General features: G+C 43.6%; 3 protein-coding genes across 7 annotated transcripts in view; 1 reads left to right on the top strand and 2 right to left on the bottom strand.

The window, feature by feature from the left end:
- lrp8 (low density lipoprotein receptor-related protein 8, apolipoprotein e receptor) overlaps positions 1–8,902 on the bottom strand; it is a 56,440-nt gene extending 47,538 nt beyond the window's left edge. For all 5 annotated transcript variants that reach the window (XM_037249203.1, XM_037249205.1, XM_037249200.1 and 2 more), the window contains exons 1-2: positions 8,659–8,902; positions 7,852–7,977 (exon numbers count right to left, since the gene is read on the bottom strand). In XM_037249203.1, the coding sequence (XP_037105098.1) occupies positions 7,852–7,977; positions 8,659–8,725 (193 nt within the window). In that variant the 5' untranslated portion in view covers positions 8,726–8,902. The remainder of the gene's footprint in view (positions 1–7,851; positions 7,978–8,658) is intronic.
- A 10,048-nt stretch (positions 8,903–18,950) lies between these two features.
- On the top strand, positions 18,951–19,970 carry fam183a (family with sequence similarity 183 member A). Its single transcript, XM_037249971.1, has 4 exons — positions 18,951–19,139; positions 19,276–19,335; positions 19,658–19,761; positions 19,834–19,970. Exons 1-4 carry the CDS (start codon positions 19,022–19,024, stop codon positions 19,927–19,929), a joined length of 378 nt encoding a protein of 125 aa, XP_037105866.1. The 5' UTR covers positions 18,951–19,021; the 3' UTR covers positions 19,930–19,970.
- On the bottom strand, positions 19,845–22,515 carry ebna1bp2 (EBNA1 binding protein 2). The gene is made up of 9 exons (XM_037249962.1): positions 22,309–22,515; positions 21,959–22,042; positions 21,696–21,871; positions 21,496–21,619; positions 20,974–21,063; positions 20,814–20,889; positions 20,603–20,687; positions 20,353–20,521; positions 19,845–20,284 (listed from the first exon to the last, which is right to left on the bottom strand). The coding sequence occupies exons 1-9, from the start codon at positions 22,402–22,404 to the stop codon at positions 20,237–20,239; spliced, it is 948 nt and encodes a 315-aa protein (XP_037105857.1). The 5' UTR covers positions 22,405–22,515; the 3' UTR covers positions 19,845–20,236.
- Between the last annotated feature and the right edge of the window lie 1,821 nt (positions 22,516–24,336).

The raw sequence follows: 24,336 nt of genomic DNA, 5'->3' as shown, positions 1-24,336 counted from the left end.
GCAAAGCAAAGCAAATTGATGCTTTGCATAATTTACAATCGGAAAAGTGAGCAAGAAATGGATGTCTTTGCATAACGGGATTGGAGCTGCACTGCACTATGTGACCTGAGTAAAAGACATACAGGCCTTGTTGAAGTTCGCCCGAGTCCACCGCTCACTTCGATAACATATGGTAGCACACCAAAATAACAAGTGTGCAGTTAAAAAGCACTTGAAACGTGTGCTATTCATTTCAAACATCAAAGCCAGGACTGAAAGGTATGAACAATTTGACGCAGTGACAAAAATGGGATTGCGAATCAGCCAATAAGTGGCTTGTGGACGTGACAGGCACGAATGTTCCAGTACAATTTGGCGAGGCCTCGGATTGAGTCAAGTACTAACATCAATGTCGATTGGTCACGTCTCAAATGGACTTTGTAGACTTCTTGCTCGCTCACTCTCTCGCTGGACACAACCTTTCTTTTCCCGTACACTTGTTTCATTTTATGCAAAACGCTTCCTTAGAGCGCGGATGGTGCCACAATCCAAAAGTTTGCACACGCAGGTGCCATGGTCAATTTGTCCTTCCAATAACCCCGTCGCTCAATGACATGCTGATTCCGCTCTTTTTTTTACCCTCAGCTACAACTCGCCACATTCTTTTGTTGCCCTTCTGGCGTTCATTCCTTCTGTTCTCCCTCCCTCTCGCTCGCTCGCTCGCTTTCATCTTTCCCTTGGTGTTTCTCCCGGCTTCTAAAGTTATGCCACATTCCGCCAATGAAGAAGGAGAATGAAGGGATGAATCTGGGTCACAGGAGGCCATGCATTTCAAGGCTCTACTCCACAAGTAAAAAGGAAATTGATCTCTGGCTGGCCTCCTCTCCTATTCGCTTTAGGACCGGCCTGGACTCTCTCTCTCTCTCTCTCTCTCGCTCTCACGCACGCACACACACACACAGCCCATGGGTGAGTCCATGGCTCTCTCTCTCTCACGCCCGCACACACACACACACACACACACACACACACACACACACACACACACACAGCCCATGGAAACAGGGTTCATCTGCCGCACTTTTCCAAAGCAGCAGGTGCAGCCATGCTGAGATGCAACATCATGCGGTCAAACAGCGGGTTTCATCCCCTTCCAGCACTGTTTCTGTGTGAAAGAATGTTCCTGCTCCATTGTCACGGTGCATGCATGGCTAACATAGACCGCTACCAGACACAAATGCTGCAATGCGAAGTAAATATCAAAAATGTTCCTTGTTCACAATTGACCACTCCTACGTACAGCAATATTCACAATGGTTTTTTGCTTTGATTTATAAGTAGCGCAACTTGAGTTCATTGACCTGTCACACCAAAGACCCATGTTGTCAACATTAAAAAATATCCCTCCCTTGTGCTGGAACTTGATTACAGAGTGCAGTCTGGAAAGATGTCAACGGTTTGCCAATAAGAACATCTCAGCAGACACATAGGAGATGTTAGAGCTGTTTCCTGACACACTGCAGAATACAATCAGCGTCTCAATGAGTCTGTACACACTTGACTTCTTCATATCGTCCTATTCTGTCCTAGTATGAATGTAGTATAAGGTAAAAAAACATATAAATCTCTTATCAATATTAAAGCTCATTTGCAGGCTCTAAAAGCCACGTTTTGCTCTATTCAACACGTTTCTCATTATATTTGTATGATAATCAAGAGTCCGGTCCGGGAATGCATTACAATCCCAGCTTGCGTTGCTCGGATGAGTGAGAGAGAGCGAGAGCGAGAGAGAGAGAGAGAGAGAGAGAGAGAGAGAGCGAGCGAGCGAGCGAGAGGCCTCCTATTGAGGAGGTGTCACTACTTCCAAACATTGTAGCTATACATCCAATGACACGGCTCAAGGGCAATGCTAATCAGAGAGCACAAAAAGGGACTTCTTGCTGAAAACATCTTCGGAAGTGAAATAGTCCAAAAGTAGACGTTGAAGAGAAAAGACCAGGAAATCAAACAACTATTCACTTAAATACACGAGAGATTGGAATGCACCAGAAAAAAGAAATAATAATAATCACTGTAATATCATCTTCTGTTGACAGCAGGTGGCGAAATGGCAGGTATTATCTGGTATGACCCCTCTAAGAAAAAGAAAAAATGCCACCCCCCCCTTAAAACTTCTGGGTTCAAAAAATCTGTCGGGTGGGTTATTTTGACCCAACTTTCTGGGTCGGTCCAATTGTCATTTTCATTTCAATTTGCATTTGAAAAGGTGCAAGCAGTGTCATTTGTCTTTAAAATGTTGACACCTCTGTAACCCAATCAACATGTTCCCTGGGGTTACTGAGAAGGATTTTTTTTTTTTGACTTGACTTAAAATGCGTATTTGATTTTGTCTTCTGTCGGCCCATCCCGCTGCAGCTGTCGTGGTGACAAAATGAAAGGCTTTTCGTCAAGTTCACGTGCTTTTGTAGTTGGGCAGTGGCATGTTAACAAAGCAGACACAAGAGTGAAAGCAAGGCTATGGCCGCAACCGGCCGGACAATCTTCATTTCTTCTTGCAGGCGGTGGCAAAAGAGACTCAAGTCAAGTGATCAGTGAATTTTGTAAAATCATATCTATACACACACACACACAACTAAAATGGACTCCAACCAAATGTTGTAATATATTACCACCTGCTGGTCTTTTTGAGTCCCGGAAGTTGTGGCCGTAGTTCGAGAATGGACATGGAATAATAAATTAGCAGCCCGCTCATTACTCGAGTAATCGATGGAATAATAGATAGTACAATTTATTCGAAAAAGGTTCATTCGTAACAGCACTAATTACATTTAAAGGAGTTCACCTTGACCCCATATTACGTGTACATGTGTTCAAATTGATTTGTTCTGTCCATAGGTGGGAGGATATTGGATTCATGTACAAGCCTCCTCAGTTTGTTTCTAAAGCCTTAAAGCTCCTCTCCATCTTGTCAGCAGGTGCTCTGCTTACAATAATCTGTGAACAAACAAAAAGACAAATTCTTGTCAAAAGGTGCGTGTACACCAAACACTAGCTTCTACTTTCATCTTTTTTAAGATCATGGTGTTTGTGAATAGTTTCATTGAAATGAATAGGATTTTTCTTTGATTGAAATGAATCCAACTGAACCCATGTTTTGTCCTTGGCCAGGAAAGAAAAAAATAGAAGAGGTGACTAAAAACAATGTGCAAATTAAAAGATTAAAAAGATTAAAGTCCCAATGATCGTCACACACACACCTGGGTGTGGTGAAATTTGTCCTCTGCATTGAACCCATCCCCGTGTGATTTTAATCCATCCCCTGGGGGAGAGGGGAGCAGTGAGCAGCAGCGGTGCCGCCGGGCTCGGGAATCAGTTGGTGATCTAACCCCCCAATTCCAACCCTTAATGCTGAGTGCCAAGCAGGGAGGCAATGGCTCCCATTTTTATAGTCTTTGGTATGACCCGGCCGGCCGGGGTTTCAACCCACAACCTTCCAGTCTCAGGGCGGACACTCTACCACTAGGCCACTGAGCTGGTAAATCAGGGAATAGTCATTTCAAATAAAAATCCCCCTTCTAAGATTGATCCAAAAAAATCGAAGACATGTAGAACGTCACCGTGGCGTCAAACCAGCACACGGGTATTAAGAGTGATGTTTTATGCAACGGGAGTCTTCGCCGATTTCACGTCACTCCTCAGCTAGATTTGCCGGACAGAACGGAGCCCGCTCCAAAATCAGATTAAAGCAAATGTGAATAACATAACTGAGAGATACATGGGAGTATATTTTGTTAATCTGAGCTGCAGATTAATGCCATGATACTGTGTCAGACAGATGAAGTGGGGGCTCGGGGGTCAGGAGTAGCTCACAATCCTAAAAATGCAATGACAAATTTCAAAGCATGCACATGTGATCTGTTGAACTCAAGCAATTTGTGAGTCTTCTAAATTGAAAGGGGACAAATGATGGAAAATGGACTTTTCATTGCTTGTTTGGTCTCTGGAGTTTCTGTTCACCCATCAAGTGTGAAATTAAACAACGGAAAAGAAATCTGCGCTGCCACGTACGCAACTCTGCACAGTAATTGACGAGTGTAATTTGGCGGCATCGGCCGGCCGGCTCCAAAATGAGCAAAATGCACATCCCAAACAGATCACCATACGTACGTACCTCTGGACTGTTTTGAATTTCCATCTCCTTCAATTCAAGTCTCACGTGTGTGACCGACCTTAGTAGGTCATTCATTGATTGTATTCTGGCTATGATAGGCGACCACCTGCTTTTGCGCTTATGACAGACAAGCACTTGCTGAAAAGAAACCTTCTTGGCTAGAAAGAAAGGGGCTAACCTTGATTACCAGTGCTATACAAAGAGCAGACTCACAATCATGACACATACATTAGCTTTAACCCGCTTACATACATACTATATGACCGCAGTACATCTCGTCTCACGTGGAAAAACAAAATGGGACTGGGTTTCTCCAGCTCCTTTTTGTTTGGTCCGAATGGCAGCGGCTGTGATTAGAGGTTGCTTCCTATTGCTTGCTTTCCTGACAGCAACCGAGACTTTGGCAAAAGGCAGACACGGATTTATCCTCATCTATCTTGGTATCTGTCACAGTCCATCATTGGTGGCATGAACATGACATCTTTCATCTTTGTTCCTGGTCACTGTGAGATGTTCACCTACCAAGAGCATTTTTTTTTTCCTCAAATGCCCAACTTTCCAAAATCTTATTTTTCTTCTGTATGTACAATCAAATTGAACTTGCTTGAAATCAATGTCTGCATGTTTCTTCTTTTTGGGGGGGTGTACAAGAAGAAATATGAAGTGTTTCTCAGAATAGTCTGGATGTGTTCATTGAACACCAAATTAGAAAGCACCAAGGGGCATTTGAACATATGGCAACGTGACATTAGCCCACACACCGAGCTCATAGTTGGTTGATATGAATGCACAAAACAAAGGTAGGACACAGATGTGTAACAGATGCAAATTGGCCTTGAAATGGAGCAAGAGAGCACCTACACACGGAGAGAGACAGAATGGCCCTAGGCCAGCACTGACCTCAGCTAAAATTACCTCAGTGCTGCTTTGCACTCGTGCACCCAACACTTATTCAGCATCCTCAATACTGTTGCTTGATACTGGCTTTGGCAAAAGGGAGTCTCTCACACATCTGACAAAATGCTCACAGCATTTGGCAAACAGATGATCACATTTGATTCATATCACTCATATTCTACAGTAATGTCTTGACATACTGTATGAATGAATGGAAACGGGATGAAGCCATCATAAATAAGAAAAATCAACGTTTTCTTCCAAGAAAATTCTCAATCGGCGCTGTGCGCACGCGTACGTACGTACGTACGTGTACACGTGACAGAATCGACACCCCACGACTTGCACACTTAAATGCAGAGCGTGAAATGTGTTGTGATGTCCCCCCTCCATGGGAAAGTGCTGTATGACCGCTGCCCCCCTTTGACCTGCCCAGCTTCATTGTCATGCGCTTGCACACATTCACGTACCACTAATCAGTGCGCGCACACGCACACTCACACGTACAATGAAATAAAATCTCAAAATCATCAATTCAATCAATCATGATCAATATTCAACAGTTCCTTAGTTATTTAAAGAGTAAGGCAAATTGAAAGCTAACATAGCTGATTTTGATTGTGGCACAAGGATTAGGCATGTTTAAATCCACTTCAATCTGCTGTTGGAATGATAAGGCCTCTTTTTTCTGTATTCTCCAACTGAAATATAGGTCATACAGAGGAGACGAGACGAGAGGAGAGGAACGTTGCCATGTGTTCACAAATGTTGAGCGCTACTCTACTGCCTGCCTACATTCACAACAAAGAAAGCACACACATTCTCAAAAAGCCCCACGACGTACGGACGCACGCACGCACGCTCGCTCAACGGCGCTTTGCCGTCGTTTCCCTGGGCAACAAGAGCGGAATCTACCGCGTTGAGGAGAAAGAGGAGAGAGAGCATGATGGAAAGCACACATGACATCCCAATCTTCAGCAAGCATCTGCGCGAGAAGTCTGAGATGCTACACAACAGTACATACTTGCCGTAGCATTAAGTATACCTGAAAAATACAGTTAAAACCAGTTGAATGTCAATTTAACAAAATAAGAATGCTTTGTTTGAATCCATGTCGATGTCATGTCAGTAAGGTCACATTATTGGGGGGGGGGGTCAATGTATGCCTCCAGAAAACAATGCAGTGTAATGCAGTGCTACTTTTGAAGCACACTTTATATTATGGCGCAGAGTACCTCAGGAATTTACTGCAACCGGTTTTGGAAGTTGAATTGCATTCAGTCGAGCTAGTGAAGCCTAGCTTAGAATTGGGAAAGCCTTCCTTCATTAAAGTCAAGCAAACAGCTCAATTTGATGGGCTGTGTGCATGCAACATGATCACCCAGTAATGGCAATGAGAGACATTGTATTGTACATTTTAATTTGGGGTTTTTGGTTTTCAATTTGGCACCAGGACCATTCTTCCAAATGACATCCACATTAGCCCTGCTTGAAATCATCCTGTTCCTTCTGATCTGAACTGATTGAATCATTTCCCTTTTTGGCTGAGACTTCCTTGCCAGTGAGATTAGGTCGCGTCGCATCGCAGGGTTAGGGTGCTCAGTGGTGACTGACATCTGTTGGAAGAGCTGGCACAGCGCCATCACTCTGGTTACTGGGTTTATCAGCTGATGCTCATTCTGTGCGTAGTCTCTCTCGGCCCTTTGGCACAGCTTTACTAAAAATGTTGGCTGAAGGAATCAGGGGACTAAAGAGTGCAAAGCAAGTACAAATAAGAATGCAGTGCCCAACACAAGTGCATAGATCAAATGTTCATTCAAAGTGAGAGAGAGTGAAAGATGAGCACTCGTGCAAAATAGCAAATAGTTGTCAGCCAATGTCTTTGAGCGAGTCTTTCTGCCATTGTGATCCGATTCATTCTAAATCTGACAACACATTGCAGGCTAGTGCAAACAAGACATTGAATAATCCCAATCAGTCTCTCATTGAAAATGTCACAGCGATGGTCATGGGAAAGTGGTACAACGTTCAGGACCGGCGACCGTTGCGCCAGACCGGAGTGAGGGAACGGAGACAAGTGATGAATCAACTCATTCGAGCAATTAGTGCCACGACACATTCAGAAGCCATAATTACTCGGCTGGTTGTCCATGCAATTTGTTAAAGGCATTCAGAAGCAGTACGAGGGAAAATGAACGTGTTTTGTTTTTTTGTCCCCTCCCTCACTTTTTCTTGGACATTTGATCCAACAATGACCATTCTATGCTTTTCTGTATTTCATTATTGTCAGCAGAAGTGACCTTGAAAACAAAATCCAGCCACTTTCCTTATATCCACATCTTGAAGCAGTAATAGTTGCATTCATAAAAGCTAAGTTCTTCATCAGACAGTCAGTCTAACGGCATATATGACTTGAATTGCATTTGTAATCCGATTTCAGGCAAGAATGACCCGACCGTTGCATAGTGGGGAAATAATTTGAGCGACAGCGGTCCTGCATAGCAGCTGAAAGATAAAAACACTCATCTAATGTATGGTTTTCCCCATGTGAGCTATCAGAGGGCAAAAGCCACGGGAGAAAAGAGAGTCGGAATTAGGGAAATTCCTGCGGCCATATGACCTTTTGTCTTGGCTTGTGCAAATCCTGCACACTGATATCCAAATGAGATTCCAAAGCGAAGCCCAAGTAGCTTATTTTCAGCATACATAACATCACCAAGACACCACTTGACAGCCAAATCCTTGCATGAGCGTCATTTGAAATGGTCGGGAAGACATTCTTGCGACGAGGACGCTCTACTTACGACAGTTCTCCTCGTCGCTGTTGTCCGAGCAGTCGTCATCATCGTCGCATCTCCAAAGGCTTGGGATGCACCTTCCGTTGTTGCACTTGAACTGGCCGGCTTCACACTGTGGTTCCGTATGAATTCCTGGGTTGGAAGAAAACAAAGAGTCAGTCATCAACTTCCTATTATTTGGAAGCAGAATGCTTGTCACAGTGACAATGGAAAATGAAAAGGCTCATTGCAAATAATGATTTGCTTCACTTTAATGAAGATGTCATGTTTTCACAGCTCCTTCACATTTGAATATCTTCTCGTGTGGTCTCAAGTTTTACTTTCGGGTTTTATTGACACCATTGATTTCACTGCACTAATATCTCGGACTCGTTTGTCCTTTTTGTTTGAGCAGACTACGTTTGCTCGGAAAGAGTTTGGACCCCACATGTTGTGGCTCGGCAAAGAGACAAAACATGGATTGCAGGCGGGCAGGCAGGCAGGCAGGTGGGCGGGCAGGCAGCCACGCAGGCACGCAGGCAGGCAGGCAGGCAGGCAGCCCATAGTGCCCACTGACAGCCATCGTGCATGCCCGCCCGGCATGAACAACACGTGCAGCCCAGCCAGTGTTCGTGGAGGCTCCACCTGCCTGCCCCCCGGCACATTGTCACCTTGTGTCACCGCTGTGGTTCCGTTTATTTTGTGCGCGCGTGTGATGATGGCAAGTCTTTCCCAAAACACGGGTATCGGTCGTCTTGCAGTGCGTGATCCCACTCGCTCGCTCGCTCTCTCGCTCGCTGGCCGGCTGGCTCCCGATGAGGCAAAGCGTCTTACCTTTCGCGCAACGGAGTTCCATAAGCAGCAAATGGAAGAGTACGAGCTTGCAGAATTCTTTCCACATCTTTAAGTCCTTCGATTGATCATGCAATGGAAAGCCCGCCGAGTGACCCTGCAAAGATGTCGCTGTGTCTCGATCAGTAAATGTGCGAGATCCGCTGGGCTCGACTCGATTGGGTTCCCTTCTTTCTCTGCCTGCCTGCGCGTCCGCCGTCGGCTGCCGTTTGAATGCGTGACGTTTGTGGGCGGGATAGCCGAGCCCGAGCCGAGCCGAGCCGATCCGACGGTGGGTGCTGTGTGCTAATTGGCAGTTAGTCTAAAAACCAGTTTGGGAGGTCGTACCTGCTGCTGCCGCTCGCTGCTGAGTCACGATGACAAAGAAAGACGCATCTTGGAATAGGATGAAGACAATCGCTATCTTAGGCGCGTCTCGCTCCACTCCAAAGTTGCATGGGATCCACATACAAATTGAATGTTTCTCAATCATCGCTCAGAAATAAACGAAAAAGTGCAAAAAAGGGAAAAGAAACTTCACACCGAAATATGACAATTTTTGTCTTCTAGTTCATCTTGCAGCATTCATAGGAAAGACAGAACATTTGCAAGTTATTCAAGCTTGACGAAAAAGGGATACTGTACAGCTGCCGAGATGACTTCTTTAGATGTGCAGTGAATAAAAAGTAGGAGATGAACAATATGATCTCTGCACTGCAGCACGAAGCACTTTGAAGCAATTGGGGGTTGCTTGCAGGTCAGCTGCTTGCAGGTCAGCTGCAGCTTAACATGGCCCATGTTTTGCAAATCACCTCAGCACATAAATAATACATGGACTGTAACTTTTGTGCATATTTCAATTGCTTCAATCAGAAAGTTTTTGGTGTGAAAATGGATAATGAACTTTTTTGAAAATGCTGCTATGATTGACGAATTTCAGTCCAATGACGATTGTTACTTGCGTGGGATGCAGACAGCTGGTACTGGCCTGCATATGATTCATGCAGGCAAAAGTACCGCAAATGTATCCCGTGTCATCTCTCATCCATCAAGCCCAGAGGAATACAGCATTTGTGCGCTGCCCTGCAGTAGCAATGAGCTCCAAATAAGAAGGTGAACTAGAGCAGAAGGGCAAGTTCGCTGTGCACACTCCGTTGACAACAAACAGACAGACAGACAGACAGACAGACAGACTGCAGGTTTCCAATTCAAAGAGTCAAATGTGGCACATTTTTATACATCAAATATTGTCTCGAGAATCCAATTCAGAAGAATCACACAGCTACAATAATATTCATAACTGGCAGGGAAATTAGAAATGACTCGCCTGGATTTACATCTCAGACTTTCCAGCTGAGCCTCAATACTGAGCGCACGCACATCTGCTACCCCGAAACTAATGTTGCCATTCTGTTCAGATATAATGTCAAGCCTTCCAATATCCTAGTTCCCCCCTTTTGCAGATCAATGTCATACATTGTCATAGTTAACTTTTGACCTTTAACATACAAGCCACGCGCATCTTGTGAATGCATGTGACTTCCTCCCTGCCTGTGTCATCAGCGTGACCTTTATACGTGACCATTCATTTGTATTAGGCCATCCTTTGAATGATGCTAGACAAAGCTAATCTGACATAACTGCTAACCAAGTGAGGTTTAAGAGCGGGGCAAGAAAATTGCACTTGCACTCATCCTCTTTCCACACTCAACTGTTTCAGATTTTTTTATTTTTCCCTTGCCGGACGTCAGTGCTGAAATGGTGTTCATCGGTCATCCCTCCCTCCCTCCCTCCCTCCCTCCATATTGCAATGCATCTTGGCTACAGGACACTGAGCGAGTCAGACTTGATACCTTCAGACCTTTAAAGTGATTACTTTCCCACTCTTGTCTCTTTATCTGCCTCTATTTGTCTCTGTTCTCGTTTGGTTCTCTCTCTCTCTCTCTCTCTCTCTCATCTGCTTCAGGCACGTGACTTAGTGTGTAGTGTTGATGGGAAAAGGCAACACATCTGGTGGTCAGCAAATGATCTATCTTTCCTGCAGAGTGTTTCTCCGTGTAAATAGTGTATTGGCACAGTACTTGTGCACAGCTCTGCCATTACAGCTTGTGACCCAAAAAGCAGGATTCCATGATTGAGGTCTTGTCGATAGCTGGCTAGGTGCCCGCTGCAGGGGTAAAATGCACTGTATAAAATGGCCACCTCATTAGCAAAATATTTAAAAATGGATTTGTAGAAGCATGTGATATCATTTTGGATGGGAATTGAAATGAAACACGACTGTAATTTAATCAGTCCGACAGCTAACTGACCCACTCCTACGGAAAGAGGTTTTCAGTTTTCAGCTTTAAGGAGACATAATTACCACACGCAGCCTAGAAATAATATCTCGCCACATAAACCCCATGTATAATTCAAAAGTCAAAAATTCCTCATGCTCTAGTAATCTGGTTAAATAATTTGGGATTACATAGCCACCATTAGGGCCACGGCAGATCCCTGCCTGCCTGCCTTCCGTCGTGTGGTACAAAGGGCATTTGAGACCTCCCTCCATGTACGGATAATCTGTGAGTGGCTCCAGCAATGAACACAAGAATGGTTTCATAGGATCTGGAATTGTGTGTTAACAGCTAATAGGAATGTTTATTCCGCCCGCCCGATATGCGACATTGACTCAGGCGCTTTAATGACAAAGCGCACCGTGATGAGTCGTTAAAAGCCAAAGGCTGTATTTTCTAATTTGCCATGTCAAACAAATTCCACATGAATGACATGGAGTGAAACACAAGTGCAAAAGCTGCCACTATAGCTTTTTTCCTCTTCGCTTTTCATCAAGTCTAAATCAGAGTGAATTTTCTCATTTGTCCCTTTTTCCAATGGTTTCCCCATCACAGAGACAAATGTTCTTTCCCTTTCACCAACATCAGGGTACAGACAGCAGCGTTGCTTCTTCCCATTTGGAGGATTTCGATATTCTCGAGGTAACCAGGAGACAGAAGGAAAGTGAGAAAAGAGAGAGGCTGCTACAGGTAGGATTGAAAGGACACAAAGCAGCCAGCGAGCAGGGCAGAGCAGGGCAGAGCAGAGCAGGGCAGAGCAGAGCAGAGCAGAGCAGAGCAGAGCAGAGCAGAGCAGAGCAGGGCACTCCTCAACCTTGCCATCCCCTGGGAAAGTGGCCAGACGTATTGAAGGGAGAAGCCAGATCATTACGCAGAAAAGGGTGAAAGGTCACAGCAGGGAGCAGTCTGCACAAGCAGAGGAGAATAGCACCTTATAACACAAGGCATACTCACTTGCCGTTTGTTATTGTGATTATTACACAAGCCCCACTGGAATTCCTCACAAACAAATGTACTCAGGACAAATGGGATGAAGCCATATTTGATTTTGGGCTGAACATAGCATTCAAAGAACTTAATATCTATTTTCCTACTTTCATTATTTAGAAATAGGGAGAAGTTAAAAAAGGCCATTATTTCCTGAGCAGTATCATCATCCCACAGCATTCACATTCAGCAGCTTCATGATGACTGTATGAATTGGAATGAACAATGCGTGTTACACTGACTAACGCATGCATGCTCAGTCAGCACTGCTCACTCACTCTCGCTCTCTCTCTCTCTCTCTCTCTCTCTCTCTCTCTCTCTCTCTCACACCTCCACTATTCCCCGTAGGGCAGATCATAACATGATCCAGTGCAAAAGCAAAATATCCTCATCTAAATGCTAATCATAAACGGCATTTCCAATTATTTTCTCACTGTGTCTAATTTCCATTCTATGTGGCTTTCCCCTTACTCAACTCTCAACAGTTTATTCATAATTTGGAAAGTGCAGACACCAAACGTGCAAAAACACAGTGGATGAGCAATTTGTTACTCAACGGGGATTGAAATGGAAAGCTGCAACACGTTAATGAAGTGACATGCAAAGTAGGCTATAGGGCCGACCTGCCTCCAGTATTTCAATGGAATTAAGAGGATGAAGAGTGAAAATTAAGATCACTTCTAATCCTTCAGTCAAAGCAGTAAACAGCTCAGCAGCCAGACATAAGCAAGAACAAACTTGTTTATGGAAGGGAAGGGGGGAAAAGATTCCGTGCTCACTTTTAAATAGATCTGGTAGTATATTTGATCATCATTTGCTGGAAAGATCATTCTTCAAATATCGCGATAAGATTGTTGAAGGAAGAACTTTGCGATCATGAATGTTGAATTATTGATGTACGTTCGTCCACATTTTGTGTGAGGACGTATAGGTTGAAGGGAGGGATTAGCTCTGAGCCTCACTTGGTGTTAGTGCTCCAACTCCAAGCAGTTGGTGTTCTTCCTCAGGGATTAGTGTAAGGAAGGATTTAGACAGCAAGAATGAGGTTGTGCTTTATTCTTCTGCTGAAACCATCAATTGCTATTTGATAGGGGTCTGCATTGACCACCACATGTTGCCACTACAAATTGGGTCAAGTACAGCTTTGGCTCGATAGCCTTGGTCATCTCTTAAACCCTCTTGAAGAGTGGGCATGCTGGAAGAAATCCTATGGATTTACCCTCCTTGTTGTCTTTTAAACTTGACATTGGGGGGCCCGAAAAGGCAACGGGGCTTCTGGTGAGCATCTCGGGCGGGGGAAGCAGTGCACCGACCGATGGGATGCTGCTGACCTCAACTTGGGACATTGTGAGTAGGTGGCTTGATGACCCCTAAGAGCAATTCCAGCAACATTGATCAAACAGAGCTCGCTGACTCTTAGGCACCTTTTTAACAAGGGCAACCGGAGGCTATGCTCCAACTACAAAGTACAAAACACAAACCATCCTCCGCGGCTATTCCAAAAAACCACATCTGCTTCTATACAAACTTACATCAAGAGCAATTTTGCAGGTTGAACATCAACTTCACCATGTGTCCCTTCAACAACATATGTTCCTTTTCTTCACTGAATGGTTTGTCGCCGCAAGACAGATTATTTTGGTTTGGGAAAACCCTGGCCATATGGTGTTTGCAAAGTGGAGAGAATCCCCAAAACACACAACATGGCAAGGTGGAGAGGGCAAGCTAAGCTAGACTCTTTGTGAAAACAAAACTATGAGCACATTTACTACCTAACTGGCCAAATGTGTATGACGGTAGGAATATTAACGACGTTTTGAAAAATCACCCGCCTTGGCCCTGGCTTATGCCTCCAATTCAATTTTTAATTTCTATTTGTACACTTGTCAGTGTGATCAAATTGGCCAATCAGAGACTGCGGAGACCCAAGGTTGATTTCTAAGTAAGTAATGCTAAGTGAGCAAGTTCATAAATACATTTTCTACAGAATGCCCATCTTAGGTTTTCAAAACTCCGAGTGGCAGCAATGAAATTGTGCAAAGGCGCTGCCTTTTTGAGGACGACAATTGAGTACTTGGTCCAAAGCTCAGATGTGAATGCTTACAGTATCCAGCGAGCATGATGCAAAGGGGCCAATGTTTCCGCTAATGCAAACAAGTTAACTAACACTTTGTGTGTGGGTACTGTACGTATGCATGCTGGATGATTGCTTTGTGCATGGAGTGCGACGTGGATGCTGGCTAGAAATACCCTAGCAACAATCAGGATAAGTTGACATGGGTAAATGCGTCACCACAGGGAAAGGACTACTCTATAGCAATTGTTCCAAATATACCTTCCGAAATGGCGTACCCAGCAAGGATATTGGGCTTTGAGATTTCATGTTGTTGCAGACAAAAATTGTGTTGTATTTTGAATCATTGATGTTCTGCGTGGGACCATGTTATTGTATGAATGCGTGTGAAGCGATGCGGCCGGCCGGCAGTAGATCTCATCTTTACGCTGATGGGGATGAGCGATGGATTTAGCAGTGAGCCAGGGCAGCCATTCAAGAATCTAGCCTCATTCTCTCTGCCGCAATCCCACATCAGCCCCGCAATTGGGGTTTAGCAATTTGCCATTGGATTCAGCCCAATTTGACCAATATTCAGGCCGAGTATGAACAAAAACATGTCCGTCTTTACATGTTTGTTTTTTTTCCTGGATTTTGATTTCTCCGTCATTTGCACCATTTTGACAATGAGGTGAATGTCATCGACTCTTTCATATTCCTGCATCCGCAGGCTGGTTGCGAAAATAATGGCTCATGAACACTAAAGCAATGTCATGCTATTCAAGAAAATGATGATGTTTGCCCAGTTTATAGAAGATGGTTGAACATCATGTAGAACGACACGCACGCACGCACGCACACACTCCGTTGCAAACCTCACAGCCAAAGCGTCAGGACTCAATCTTGAATATTTGAAGTATTTGAGTGCCAAGCACGAAATGCAAATCGGAATAAGAATAGAAACGTAGCGTATCACCATCACTTTCATCCTAATAGATGAAACTACTTTTTTCTTCCATCCAAGCAATACAGAGAGCAAAGCGTGATGACAGAAAGCGCTGGGTGGCAGATAAGAGAATCCAAAGTGGCAACGGAGAGGAGAGGCAGGAAAAGAGGTCAGAATATTTCGGAGAGGGTGGCAATTTTGAGGAGAGGGTCAGGGAAAAATAGACAATTATGATCAAAAATGAAATGGATGATTAAAGAGCCAAGGAAGGAGATGAGATATACTACATGACAACTCCAGCGTGCAGCTGAGAGACTTGTCCCAACTTAGCTCATGAGTAAATGTGATTCATAATGTATACTAGATGGACAGAGAAAAGACTCTGCAGACAGCCAACACGTGGCTGCCACAAGGCCTGCACAAAAGTCATGTGACAGAAGTAATGTTTCCAAATACAAACTCTACAACAAATGTTAAATTGAGCCTCTGTCTTGAAGAACAGCAAGAGTACTTCTCAGCGTTGCATCTTTGTCAAATACAGAAAAGCAAGTGAAGAGGCTGACTGTGCTTAATTAAGCCGTCTGTCTTGGGAGGAAAAACATTCATTGACATCCTCCAGAGTGTTTTGTCACTCTCGTGATTGAGACTAATCAACATAAACTGCAGACAAGCAACTGTACAGCTGCCAGAATACTCCTCCGATTTATTCAAGGCGATGGAGGCATGAATTTCTCCTAATGAGGCAAACAACGTTTGCGAGGAAAAATGTCAACAAGTTTACAATTAGAACACGAGTGAAAAATAGACTAAGTGGAGCGTTGAGGAACAAAGCAGAGCAACGTCATACACTAGTGCTACATAGAAAAAGTCAAATTGAGTTTCTTTTAGTGCTGTGGAAAACCGATTCCTATTCCAATCGCAGTAAGTGAGTGTCAGCAGAAAACATTTGCAAAAGTCAGCCATTATGATTTCAACAAATGTGTCCCCTCTCAATCTTGCTTGGCACTTGGGACATTTTCACTTGGTCTGTTTGTGCTGAAGCAAGTTACTTTTTTTTTTTTTTATAGGATTATTGTTATCCTTAGCAGTTATGCAAGTGTTCTAATTCAGGGGATATAAATGCCTTGCAAATGCTGAGTGAAATCATTCAGGTTAGTTTTGACTTTGGGTCGTCGGTATTGAAAATCCAAATGTATTGAAAATGCAAATGCGCACACACAAAATCATTTCATTTCAAGTCATTTACCATATTTTTAGAGAAAGACTGTATGCATCAAAACACACAAGTGAATGCTTGCTTCAGTTCAAGCTAATTTGCACAACACAGATGTCTGTCTGTCTGTCTGTCTGTCTGTCTGTTTCAAATCCTTTGAGCAACTCAATGCAACACAGTTCACATTTTCAATAATCCCAAAGCTATATGACGCAGAATGACGTCAAAGGAACATTTGACCAAACAGCTCTGCCTCTGTGGAGTTCCAAAAGATTTGTGAGTGTGTGTGCGGTCCGTGATTGCAGAGGCAACAGTGTGCAGCCACGCACTTCCTACAAGTATAATCCCTCGGAAGATTAGATAAGGCTGGATCGACTATTTTAACATGAGGGAGGGAGATTACGTGTGGAAACAAACCCTATCGGTTAGCAGTGAAAATTATCAGATTATCTCAAAGGACAAAGGGAATTATTTTTCATTTGACCTGTTTTGACTACATCTGTGCACAGACTCCAGAAGCGCACGGCAGTAGTCCATCCAATCCCTTGGGCCATGCACATCTGGAGGCTTTCGAAAAAAATACATTTGATATATTTATCTTATATTGATGCATCGTATGCCGAAGTGAAAAGAAACACACATTTGTGCAAACAGAGCCTCGAAGAATTGAAATAGTATGAGCGACCTTGTTAGGCTCATGGATACACTCATGCACATGCAAAGTGGGTGTAGTGACACAGTGACACACTCACACATGGGAGCTGGACTCCAAACCCCCACAGGACAAAGCTGCAGGCCAAATGTGTTTAGTGAGTCTTTTACTCGCATGACTTTCCACGTGATATGGGGGCTAATGCGATATCATTAAGAATCTGTCATGCCGACACGTTCGCAAGGCTGACACACAACTAGAGGCAAAAAGTTCCTTCGTTGCGCAATATTAAGGATCTCTATTTCCAGAGTGGCTCTGATTAGATTGTTAACACATTTTTAAAATTTAAAAAATTTTAAATTTCGTTGTACATGTGACAATGACAATAAAGATCTATTCTATTCTAACACTCGTGGAATGTGCATTTGCGCACACTGCGCATAGATAATCCCTTTTCGACCGGTGCTCTCGTACAATTCAATTCACCTTACCTTACCTATTAGGAAATAACCAATTGAATTCATCTGATGACTTCAAAAATATTCCCATTTTAAGAGTAGCCCATTTTTGCAAAAGTGTATGTTTTTATAATTCATGCCATTATAATTCCATTTCTCCTTTAGAAGCAGTCAATCAAATTGCATTCAAAACATGTCTCAGTGTGATTATTTACTGTTGACAAGAGTGTCTTTGATTTTTTTGGACTACTTTGTGTCCTCACTCCAAAGTTTCTTCGTTGTGGTTTGTTCTTGATTTCGTTTGGTTTTACAATTCACAGCAGCAACTCAAAGAGTCATCATTTAGACAAGACATAAAGGCAAATGACCTGTGACAACACCAGGTATGCTGTGATGCATAATGTGCATGCTGCATACTAAACATCCTTTTATGACATTGAAAGGCAACTCTGCCTCCAATGAAAACCAATGTTGTTGTTTTTCTGGCAGATGTTTCTCAACGCTCGAGGTAAGAGGTGCGGTTGATGACAGAGTTGGTCTAATGTGGTTTGCGGGCCCCGTGTCAGTGCACGGCCCTTTGAACCAATTGTGATCGCCCTGAGGCGAGGCTGCAGCTCATGACTGCTATCTCTGCTCCTTTCAATTCCTTCCTCCATCATTTTTGGATTGATCTGATATTCTTCTTTCACCTTCATGACATCTTTTAAGGTTGTATTTCATCATCCAAAGAGTTAGCTATGTCCAAGTTGCATTCATTTCTCCATCCCAGCCTTCTGTCACTCTGCTTTTTCTTTCATCCTATTGAGAAGCGCAGCAGCCGCATCAACCTGCAGCCGTGACTCCCCCCCCCCCGCCCTGCCCTCACCTGCATCTGTAATTCCACCTGGCCCTATTATAATTTCAAAGAGGGACAGAAGGCTCTTGCCGCCTAGAGAAGCCGTCTTTGAAATAGCACGTGAATTTGAAACGGACCGTCATCAAGGCGGGTGCCTATTTCATCATGATAAATGCATCCGAGCTGACAAGGACAGATGTGGAAAAGACATTAAAGCGACGTACCAAATGATTTACTTCTGTGGTGATGAATACTTGTCAACATTCTTTGGTAACTGCAATTAAGAGTGGGATATTTCTCATCATGTTGTACTTGCTCTCAGTGGTTCATTGACGAATGCACTATGATTTGGATACCTCAACAATTAAGACTCAGCCAATGAGCCGCAACATGGAACCACGGTCAGACATATTTGTAGTTTTTTAGCCGAGGTAGAGTTTACTTGCGCCGCAAACCTTTTGCTTGATTAAAAGCTGTCAAGCATTAGCGAGAAGCTAACAAATCCATTATTATTAAGAACCTTCGATGCAATTCATCTGCAACTATCCCCCAAACAATTGTAAAAGTATCTCTGCAACACTTTGAGGTATTAGGTGAAATTTTCTACGATCCTGGAGACTTCAAGTGCACAATCAAATTGATTTAAAAGCTAAAAAAACAAAAAGTCTTTTCCATGATATGGCTCCTTTAAATGCAAGAGTCCCCCCCACACACATGCTCAATGCTGAGCGTACAGCCTCATCGTGTGGCCCAAATTGGTTATTGCGGCAGCGGGGTGAGCTTTCTGTTGCTAGGCAACGGTGCGTGCGCCGGACAAAAGTAGCTTCACGGATCAGAGGTGAACTTTCTATTCTATCAATTGAGTGCCGGTTGATTTTGCTCAATGCAAGCAAAGGAAAAAGATTGGGTCCACCAGAATGCAATTTACGTGGAGATGATCCAGAAAGAACAAAGACAACAAAGACTCCACACCGAGTTTAGCATCAACCCATACAGAAAGTGTAAGTCACATCTACTTTTACCGAACACTCCGTTGTATTCGTATATAAGACGTTTGGCAAGCAGGTAAACACACACACACACACACAAGTGTCAGTGGTGTGTTTTCTCCTATTTGACTTGGATCGTGACTTTCAGTGCACGTTCTACCAGACAAACCTATGTGCAGGAAACCACAAGAAGTGATTCCAGAAAACTGTGAGTTGAACATCCTTTTGCTTTCATTGTATTTATCAGCAGCCACAGCAAAAGATGTGCCTGAATCATTGAATGGGTTTCAGTTGAAGAGCTGTACAGTCTAATTCGGGCTCCGTGAAAATATGAAGGATCACTTTAGTGTCTTGGGCTGGAAATGTGTGTTGAACTACTCAGACTGGCTGGCTGGCTGTTGTCCAATTCGTACACATCCTGGCTTCCAAAATGACAACAAGTGTTATTCTGGGGATGCAGCTCCTTTGAAGGCAAGGGGGAAAATATGTTGTCAAGAATATTGCTGATCATAGGCTTTCCTTTTCTCAAGCGGACTTCATCGAAGCATTCCACAAAGCTCGCCAGGAACCCACAAAGAAATATGCAATGCCATTGACTGAAAGTCAGGAGATTGGATGGGTGTCCACAGCCCTGGTGAGGAGGTCTCAAGAGGACATTTTGCTATTGCTTCCACTCCTCAACTAACTACATTTGTTTTGTCCACAGATCCCAGCAAATCGCACAGACAACAGATTTAATTTCTTCCGACACAGCTCAGACATCACCAAGCACCAAGAGTCTGTCCTGCGCTTTTCAAAATGAAACTACCAAACGGGTAGATGTGATAAGACCGATAGAAATCATTTCAAAATCTTGTCCACCATTGTAACCTATATCCTGTACAACTCAGTTGGCGTAAAAAAATCTTTTCTAGAGGAAATCAAACTAAAGAATTGAAATCATGCGGTTTTAAAGTCTTCCTTCCTCGATGCGGCCTGATGATTAGGCCATGTTCCTCCTCAACCACTCCCAATTGGACGGAGGGCCGTTTGAGCAAAATGTCAAAAAGAAGAAGTCTTAGATGTTAGGAAATCCACTTCGAGCTCAAGCTGAAGAGCCACGAGGTGTTTCACGAGCGAGACTTGCTCTTTCTACGTGCAGACTTCCCTGGACGTTTCTGTAAGATAAAGAAAACCAAAATCAGCAGCTTTAACATGCACCGAGCGCAGTATTTGTGTCACTTACATTTTGTTTGCCTCCTTTGCCTTTCTTTCCTTTTGGACCCTTGGCATTAGCCACTCTAGCGCGGAAGCTGGAAACGTCATTGTGGCTTTCTTTTGTGTTCCACTTCTTTCCACTCTTCTTGCCCCCAAAGCCAAACTTCTGGTCCTTAAATTGTTTCTTGGCGCTCGGGCTACGAAAGGAGCAGTCCCAATTCAATTGAGCATTAAGTTGGGGTGGCATTTGACGATTGCTACAGCGGATGCCAATTTACCCTTTGTTGTTCACTGCTTTCTTGGAACTCTGAGAAGTATTTGCCTTTTGGTCTCCTTCCAAGAAATCCAACTTGTCAGTCATTCCTGTAAGTGGGAGGATCACAACAGTTCCTTGTCACACACAACCGACGGCAAGGAAAGAAGAGCTTCACGTTGCAGCTTTCGCGCCCACTGATAGCAAAATACAAAAACGCCATCCCCCTGACCAACCTTTCTGGTATTTCTTGACAGCAGTCATCATTGCCTTCTTTGCCTTCTGTCTCTTCTGGATCACCTCAACTTGCACCTAATAATAACCACACACTATTTTTAATGACTGTGCAGAGTGGAATTCCGTCCACTTTCCAAATAGATAATATTGGAAAAGAACCTTTTTGCCAAATTTCCTTTGCTCGCGTAACTTCTTTGCCTTCTCGGACTTCTCTATTGCTGCCTGTTTAGAAAGCAGCTTCTTCCTGATCTGGAAGGAGGAAGAGACAAGAAAAGAGGAGTGCGCAAATAGTTGCATTTAACTGTGAAGCCTGGATAAGTTCAAGAGTCATCAACGGGCTGAAATCAGAATGAAACGTCTTAAGACAACGCAATAGGTCACAGTTGGGATTGCAAATTGTTAGCATGGGAATGAAAGAAAATGAACTGGAAATGGCCCAAATTGGACAACCATTTCTCCTGTCCAATTGCTGCGGCTACAGTGATGATATTCCAGCTCTGTTGCATGGGAAACCACAGAATGAAATAGGAGTAGCTCATGTCATATTGTTCAGAATAAAAATGTCTGCATTTGTTAACCATCAAATTTGTATCATGAGTAATACCCATTCGCTCTCGCTTTCATCCAATGACGGTCAATTCCCCACCCCTCGTCATCCAAGTCCCAATAAAATGAAGTCACCTTCTGCATTTGTTGATCAGACTTGGCCATCTCAGCAAAGTAGTCATCTGGCCTCTTGGTGGGAATGCCGTGCTTGTTCAAAAGAGGCAGCGCTTCAAGAACTGTGGCTTGCGCTTGGCGGTAGCTGCCAAGGCATTTAACAGAGCAAATCAGAGTCAAACCTTTATGCCACTAAGAAGAAATCAAAAGTTGGCACACACAAGAACATCTCCCTCTGAAAATCGTCATCTGCATTGACTTCTCCAATGCTGCCGCCACTTTGCATATTCCCTCCAAGCTTAGTGATGACATCCTCAACCGGCGGGTTCGTGAGGTCCAACCTCTCCACCCAGGGGAGGTCTTTCTTCAAGTCAGCCAAACACTGTTTCATGCCCGCCTGCATTGAAGAATAACCTCAATGGAATTAGTCACACATATATATCTATATGGGTTCATTCAAACGATGTCAACAATCAAGTCTTACCACATTGTTGATGAACTTATGGGGTTTATCCACCATCACGTTCATTCCGGGCTTCAACAAGCCTTTTGCGAAGGCTTCTTGGAGCTAAACACACAGACGACAGACAGGAAAACAATCATTCTGGACGTGCTTCCATTAAACTCGCGCGAACACACACAAGTATAAATCGGTTATTAACACGATCGTTCAAAATAAGTTCGCTTTTTTTCAGAGCGGTGCCGTTTCAAAAGCGCGTTATCTTGAGACGGTTTCAACCACTGGTGTCTTTTACAATTATAACTGGATACTAACAAAAATTGCCACCGCACATGGTTTGCTAACAGTTAGCAGACTATGTCGAAATGACTCACCACATTGTCTGTCATTTCGCTGTGTTCGTCTTCTGAATCCTCGCTGAACATCTCGTCCTCCTCCACTAGCTCCATGATGTCACTTGCAATAACCATATGGCTAAAATGATTTAAGGAGAAGGTATGTAGTCGTATGAGGGCAACACGTTCACCATTCACTGCAGTTCACGTGCGGCGGAAGAGGGCGAGTTTGTGCTACGACTAAAACAGTCCGTCGACGGAGAAGCGTGTATGACAAAGGTTCCTACCTAAATCCTAATGGAATCAAAACAAACATGACCATAAATACAAAACAAAGAAAAATAACATCATGAAATCTATCATCCACCCAGTAAAACAAAAACAATACATTTGTTGTATAAGAATAAAACAATGGTTTGTGTCATTACAACGACAATCATTGGATATTCAATGTTATCATATGATTCATAGATGTGGCAAACAGGCCACACACAAATGTAACATTAAACACTGGGGAGGAGTACGGCTGCTTGGGAACAGTAGTTTATCCTCCAAGTCCTCCAAGCAGAAAGTGACTCATCCCCAAGAGAGTCATTTTCACCGCTTTTGTTAGCCGATATTTGCAATTTGTGCCTACCTTAGCACCCTCTGCAAGGTCAGGGCTGTACTCTGAGGCATTTTCTAAAGAGAATCATATCATTTCTGTTCTATTCCTGTCAGTATACTTGCCTAAAACTGTGGAGCCAATTCCCATCCAACTGTCACTCATCATCCGAGTGACAGGCTCCCTCCGACAGCAGATTAAAAAGAAGATTAACTATTGAGAGCCTGTAGCACAGGGATCACCAAATGGTGACCCGCGGGCTGAATCCGGTCCGCCAAACCATCCGATCCGGCCGGTGACTGGACTCCAATACTGAGGATCAAAAAGAAAATGTTTCAAGAAAGTCCTGACTCATAAAGGCTAAAAATGCATTCAGTTTTGGAATGAAATGGGAAAAATAGTGTATCAACAATAATCACCAAATAATAGGATGCCAATTCCTACAAGTTGATGCAATGAAGGGAAATATATTTGATGCCAAGTTCTCTCTGTTCTTTTGAATGTGATATGCAAATCCTCCCTCACTCTTTTTTCAATGCTCCCTTCTCTTCCTTCCTTCCTTCCTTTTTTCTCCATCCTGACACTGATTAGAAGTGAAGAAAGAAATGAAGCGATGCATTGCAGGGTGGCCAGCTTTCTTTGACAGAGGAAAGGCCATTCACTGAATTTCTAAGGGAAATGCGACATCACCTCTCATCAGTGCTGAAGGGGCGGTTGATGTGGACCTAATCTCATTTTGAGGATGATGCATGATGACGACACTAGTTGTTGTCATGTGTGGACTGTTGTGTGAGAGTAACGAGAGAGAGAGAGAGAGAGAGAGAGAGAGAGAGAGAGAGAGAGAGAGAGAGAGAGAGAGAGAGAGAGAGAGAGAGAGAGAGAGAGAGAGAGAGAGATCATGTGATTGTTGCTTTTCTTATTTAGTTCAGCCCTTTTCTCTACCTGAAGCGCCATTTGTCACCTTTTAGGTCCCTTGTTTTCCTTCTCTTGGCACATGTGTATCTTTGTTACAGTCTGTCACTCTCTCATTGGCCACTCCCCTTCATCCTTTATCTCCCACCTTGAGTCTAGCCCTCTAAATAATGACCTCCCTCACTGCCTCATTGTCCTCTCATTTATCTTCCCTGCCCCTATCTTCACCATGACCAGGCAGCAAATTGTGTTTCTCAATGTACTACCTCCTTTGAGGTTCTTTTGCACTGAAAAGCTTTTAAATCTTTTGCCAGGTACATGTTGTACTGTACAGCAGCACATGAGGATGTCGCTGCCCTATTTTTACCACCACTATATCCACTTCATTGCTCGCCCCCCCCCCCAGCAATTGGCTCCCAAGTCCAGTACTTGCCATGTCACATAACCAGAGCCACCATAAGTTTGAATGGTCATACCCCCAATAAGAGAAAATGCATGCAGCTATTCATTGTAAACATATTTGTAATCTAAATGGTCTTGCACTTAACTAG

This window comes from Syngnathus acus, chromosome 4 (assembly GCF_901709675.1).
Source record: "Syngnathus acus chromosome 4, fSynAcu1.2, whole genome shotgun sequence".
Lineage (NCBI taxonomy): Eukaryota > Metazoa > Chordata > Actinopteri > Syngnathiformes > Syngnathidae > Syngnathus > Syngnathus acus.
Note: the sequence above shows the minus strand (reverse complement) of the source record. Positions and strands in the feature narration are given on the sequence as shown.